The 6,360-nt window shown below is 37.5% G+C and overlaps 1 protein-coding gene across 1 annotated transcript; it reads left to right on the top strand.

Moving 5' to 3' along the window:
• Positions 1-288: 288 nt before the first annotated feature.
• Positions 289-5,698, top strand: LOC143562453 (uncharacterized). The gene is made up of 2 exons (XM_077050242.1): positions 289-1,914; positions 5,581-5,698. Exons 1-2 carry the CDS (start codon positions 1,058-1,060, stop codon positions 5,696-5,698), a joined length of 975 nt encoding a protein of 324 aa, XP_076906357.1. The 5' UTR covers positions 289-1,057.
• Positions 5,699-6,360: the final 662 nt, after the last annotated feature.

Below are 6,360 nucleotides of genomic sequence, written 5' to 3'. Positions count from 1 at the left end.
CTTGTTTCAGTCAACAAGTGTTGCCTATCTAGGTGGCTATGGTTATGAACATGTATCTGTTTTTTTATGCTTGTTTGGTTGTTTTAGTTTTATTGTTTTATCATGTATGGATGTTACAATTAAAGTTGACAACTAGTATAAAGGTGATTCCTTTGAAATTATTAAGTGATAAAATTGGTTTTATTAGCTATTAATGATTTCATAATAAAATAGGGTTTATTAAAAGGAATTTGAAATTGGTTTTTCAAAGGCACAATATATAGTTTTCCAATCTAGAATTTTGAAAACTAAAATCCCTTTTATAAACAAGTTGAACACCATCCTTTTACACGACACTTAAGTCACTTGTAGACATGATAGTGGGATAGGGTCATCTAACCACATTTAAGAAAACTTGTGATCTTAAGGTGGTTTTATAATACTTTTGGCTTTAGGGTTACCTAACCACTTGTATGTGTAAACTCACACGTGTGTGTAAGTAGGACGAATTGATTTGGAAACCATGAATATAGGGTCACCTTAACATGGCATTCAAAGGTGTTGATGGGATTAAACATACCAACTAAACATATGATGTTTAACCGATCCCATAAAACTAGAAGTTGCAAAGGGTTGCAATCGTCAAACGTTGACTACCTTGTTAATTCTATTAGTAGAATAAAGGTCACCTAACTACTATTTGAATGAAACGTTGGATTCTAGATTTTAATCAGTAATTGTCTTGGAGACATTAAAGGGTATTAAAGATTAAAGTTTTATTGATATCGAAAATACTAAATTGAACTTTTTTAAACTCTTTTATAGATGGCCGCAAACAACGCACCGAACGCAATTATCCCACCTGTGCATAACTTATCACTAAGATCCATTCTGGATAAGGATCGTCTAAACTATAATAATTTCATGGACTGGTATCGAAACTTGAGCTGTTCTCAAGAAAGAAAAAAAATATTATATTATAGAGGATCCTATTCCCGATGAACCCGAAGTTGACGACTTGGATGCCTATGCTAACTGGTTGAAATACACCGAAGATTCGGTGCAGGTTTCTTGCCTCATGTTGGGAACAATGATTCCTGAGATCCAAAAGGATTTCAAGAATCATGGGGCGTATGACATGATTACCCAGCTTAAGGAAATGTTCCTTACTCAGGCTAGGGTTGAGCGTTTTGAAACGGTTCGAGCGCTTCATGCATGTCATATGGAAGAAACCCAATCTGTATCATCTTATGCGATTAAGATGAAAAGCCACATTGATCAGCTTGAATGGCTTAACTGTCCCATCTCAAAGGAGTTGGCCACGGATTTGATCCTAAATGGCCTAACTAAGAGATTTGAGACATTCGTTATGAACTACAACATGAACGGATGGGACAAAAGCATTGATGAGCTTCACGCAATGCTTAAGACAGCCGAGGCCCGCATGGGTAAAAAGGTTTTACCCATTCTTACGATTAATGAGGGTGGCTTAAAGAAGAGACATCACCCAAAACCCAAGGCAAAGGCTACTATGGGTAAGGGGCAAGTCAAGAAGGGGTTCAAGGGAAAGGCAAAGGCGGAGCCAAAACCAAAGAAGATAAATGTTAGCACTGAGGATCCGTGCTTTGGTTGTGGTGAGATAGGTCACTGGATGAGAAACTGTCTGACCTATCTCAAAGAGTTGAAAGCTAAGAGGGATGCAGGACAAACCTCAGGTACAACTTTCATGATCCACATTGATCTTAATATTGTTTCTTCTAACACATGGGTATTGGAATCCGGATGTGGAACTCATATCTGTTATTCATTGCAGGGGTTCAAAAGAAGAAATGATGTGAAGAAAGGAGATATAAGTCTCTTCATAGGCAATGGAGCAAAGGTTGACGTCCAAGCCCGAGGAAATTATGTTTTAAAGCTTTCAAATGGTTTGGAAATGTCTTGAAAAACATTTTGTATTCCCCTAGTTTGACTAGGAATATTATCTCTGTTTCTGTATTAAGACAATCTGGTTATGATTTTAAGTTTGTTGACAATGGTATTTATGTTTTCATGGATAATGTCTTTTACTTTAAAGTGATGCCGTTTAATGGCATTTATGAATTAATTCATGATGACTCATACATTGATAACTCGTTGTACCAAGCTAGCACCAAAAGACTCAAAGTGGATTTGAGTAATACTTTTATTTGGCATTGTCGACTTGGTCACATAAACAAGAATCGCATTCATACACTTCGAAAGAATGGTCTTTTGAAATCAAATGATGATTCATTTGATGAATGTGAATCTTGTTTATTGGGAAAGATGACCAAAGAGCCCTTTAATGGAACAAATGAAAGGGCGAAAGACTTATTAGGTATCATACATTCGGATGTATGTGGACCTTTTAGGACAATGACAAGAAATGGTGAAAGATACTTCATTACCTTTACCGACGATTATAGTCGCTATGGGTATGTGTTCTTATTAAGACACAAAAATGAAGCCTTTGAAATGTTTTTCAGTCTTCCAAAATGAAGTACAAAATCAACTCAACAAGACAATCAAAGTACTACGTTCCGATAGAGGAGGTGAATACCTCAATGATGTGTTTCTAGAACATCTTAGGAGTTGTGGGATTGTCTCACAACTTACTCCACCTGGAACACCACAACATAATGGTGTGTCTGAGTGTAGGAATCGAACTTTATTGGATATGGTTTGATCCATTATGGCTAGAAGCTCGTTACCTCTATCATTTTGGGGTTTCACTGTGATCTCCGCAGACCGTATTTTAAATATGGCACCAACCAAGAAAGTGGATAGGACACCTTTTGAAATATGTCATGCAAAGGTTCCATCATTATCATATTTAAAGGTATGGGGTTGTGAGGCTTATGTTAAGATCTACATCCCAGACAAACTCAAAAGCCGATCCACTAAGTGTATATTTGTAGGATATCCCACAGATTCGATGGGATATTATTTCTACAATCCAAACGAGCATGAAGTATTTATAGCTCGAAAGGCAAAGTTATTGGAAAGAAGGTTCCTTATGGAAGGAACTGACAGAACTGTGGAACTCGAGGAGGATCGAGAACCACAAGCCGATACACGTTTGGTTGACACTAGCAATCAACAAGAGGTTGTTGAAGATGATCAAATGGTTGATCAGAACACACAAAACATTCGCAAATCTGGTAGAATTAGCACCCCACCTGAGAGATATGGATTTTTCATGGATGGATGCTATGTGGTAGATTCAGATGAACCAACCACATACCGAGATGCAATTTCACAGTCTGATTGTGACAAATGGATGAAAGCCATGAATGTTGATATGCAATCCATGCATGATAACCAAGTTTGGGACTTGGTTGTTCCACCTCTAAATTCCAAACTGGTTGGAAGTAAGTGGGTTTTTAAGAAGAAGACTGATATGCATGGAAACTTGGATACTTATAAGGCTAGACTTATAGCGAAGGGTTCCACTCAAACTCAAGGGGTTGATTATGATGAAACTTTCTCGCCTGTGGCGATGCTAAAGTCTATAAGGATATTGTTTGCCATAGCCGCATATTATGACTATGAGATATGGCAAATGGATGTCAAAACTGCTTTTCTAAATGGCCATCTTAAGGAAGATGTCTATATGGTTCAGCCTGAAGGTTTTGTCGATCCACAACATCCTAATAAAGTATGCAAGTTAAAGAAATCAATTTATGGATTAAAACAAGCATCTAGGAGTTGGAATCGCCGTTTTGATGATGAAGTCAAGAAATTTGGATTCATCAAAAACACTGATGAAGCTTGTGTGTACAAGAAAGCTAGTGGAGCATCATTACTTTCTGGTATTATATGTCGATGACATATTGTTATTTGGAAATGACATTACAACCTTGGAAGGTGTAAAAGCCTGGCTTGGAAGTTGCTTTTCCATAAAGGATCTTGGTGAAGCCGCCTATATTATAGGAATAAGGATCTACAGAGATAGATCAAGTCGGTTGATAGGTTTGAATCAAAGTGCATACATTGACAAAATCTTGAAAAGGTTTAAGATGGAGAACTCTAAGAATGGTTTGGTACATATTCAAAGAGGAACAATGTTGAATGCTTCTCAATGTCCAAGCTCAAAGGATGAGCAAGATAAAATAAATGGAATCCCATATGCATCTGCTATAGGATCCATCATGTATGCCATGATTTGCACAAGACCGGATGTGTCATGCGCCTTGAGCATGACAAGTAGATACCAATAAAATCCGGGAACTAGCCATTGGATGACAGTTAAGAGCATATTGAAATACCTTAGGAGGAGTAAGGATATGTTCTCATATATGGCTCTGGTGAGGAAGAACTCGTTGTAAAGGGTTACACTGATGCGAGTTTCCAAACTGATCGAGATGATTCTCGATCACAATCGGGATATGTTTTCGTTCTCAATGGTGGTGCTGTCTCCTGGAAGAGAGCAAAACAAGACGTGGTCGCCTTGTCCACCACTGAATCTGAATACATCGCCGCTTCCATGGCAGCTCAAGAAGCTGCATGGATTAGAAAGTTCATTGCTGATCTAGGAGTGGTCTGTACCATTCAGGACCCTCTAGAAATCTTTTGTGATAACGAGGGTGAGATTGCTCAAATCAAGGAACCCCGTGCACATCAAAAGACTAGGCACATTGAGCGGAGGTTAAACTACATAAGGGATGAATTAGAAAAAGGAAAAATATGTATTCGCAAAGTTCACACTGATCAAAACATTGCGGACCCACTCAAGAAACTCCTTGAACGGCCGAAGCATGAGGGTCATACTTGCGCCTTAGGACTTCGATATTCTAGTGATTGGATTTGATCAGAATTTTGTATTTGGATATTGGAACAATTTTATTTAACTCAATCATATAGTTTTGGTTATGGTCATGTTCTTGAGTTATGTTCCATTTTAGTATGTTTAAATCCGTGAATAATTTGAATTATTCTAAACGTCCATAGTCGATCATAGTTGTGGGAACAAATATGAAAGTAAGACTATTATGAACTTGGATTGGTAGATATTCATGAGGTATGTATATAGCAAAGGGTTTGCTGCCAAGGTTCATAGATATTTATGGGATAAATATTGGACTGACCCGCCCTCAACTTTACTACATGGAATCCTTGTGATTTGTGATCATAAGTAAATTTGAGTAAAGGCGAACATCATAGTATCCTCCGACCTGAGATACATATAGGGTCTTGATATTCACCGACTATTTTCTTTGACTTAGTTCTTCACTGCTCTGAAATATATCAGTACATAAGGCTAAGCTCAAGAGTAATACAAGGCGATAGTGAGAGACGTATGTAGTCAATAGGGGATTTGTCCCTCTTATTCGTTGAGAGTTAAATTTCTAAGGCCTGATAAGTTAAATCAACAGAGAATGATCACTCTGTGTCTCTGGATTTAACATGACATTTGTGACAAAAGGATAAATGATAGTTTCACCTAAATCATTTCAAGTATGGGACTTGAAAGGGATGATGTTATTGAATGGCACTTCGTCATGCATATTAGGGATAGTAAACCGTTGTTAGGCGGTATTTGCTATTTGCATCAATCTTCTATGTATCTTGTGCAAGTGGGAGATTGTTGGAATTGATCTGTCCAAGACACATATTAGAGTTGATTTGGCTAGTACGTATTGATCCAAGTCTGATCATACCCAATAACAAGCTAGACAAACACCACGATATTTATCATTAGATATGATCTAATTAATAAATATCAACACTAATAACATTTGAAAGTGGGTTTTCTAAATGATTGCATTTATGTGTTAAATAAATTATATGGATAATTTATATTTGAAAAAAAGGTTATTTATATGGATAAATGACAAATATGTTAATAAGAAAAAAAACAATTTGGGTTTGAGTTTTTGGGGGGGAAACCCCTTAAGGGGCCGGCCCCTCCTCTCTCTCTCTCTCTCTCTCTCTCTCTCTCTCTCTCTTCCTTTTTGTTGGTTTCAATAACATGCAAGAGGATCAATTGGAACCTCACTTCTTGCATACTTTTTCTCTCTTACACACACAAACTCTCTCTATCTCTCGGCCGAAATCCAAGAGCAAGAACAAGAGATTGCATCAAGTGTTGGACCCTAGCAACCAAAAGTGTTTGTTGAAGCTTATCAGGTATACAAGCTTGAGGATTCCTTTCCTTGGATTCTTAGCCGTTCATAACCTTCATCCCTTTCCGTTATCTGGAATTGAAGGTATGTATGTTAAATACCCTATGGTTGTGTTCTTGATAATATAAGCTTGAGGATTCCTTTCCTTGGATTCTGGCCGTTCATAACCTTCATCCCTTTCCGTTTTCTGGAATTGAAGGTATGTATGTTAAACACACTATGGTTGTGTTCTTGATAG

The sequence above is a fragment of the Bidens hawaiensis genome, unplaced genomic scaffold (assembly GCF_021521415.1).
Source record: "Bidens hawaiensis isolate Kalapana, Puna unplaced genomic scaffold, B.hawaiensis_p1.1 tig00021019_1, whole genome shotgun sequence".
Lineage (NCBI taxonomy): Eukaryota > Viridiplantae > Streptophyta > Magnoliopsida > Asterales > Asteraceae > Bidens > Bidens hawaiensis.
Note: the sequence above shows the minus strand (reverse complement) of the source record. Positions and strands in the feature narration are given on the sequence as shown.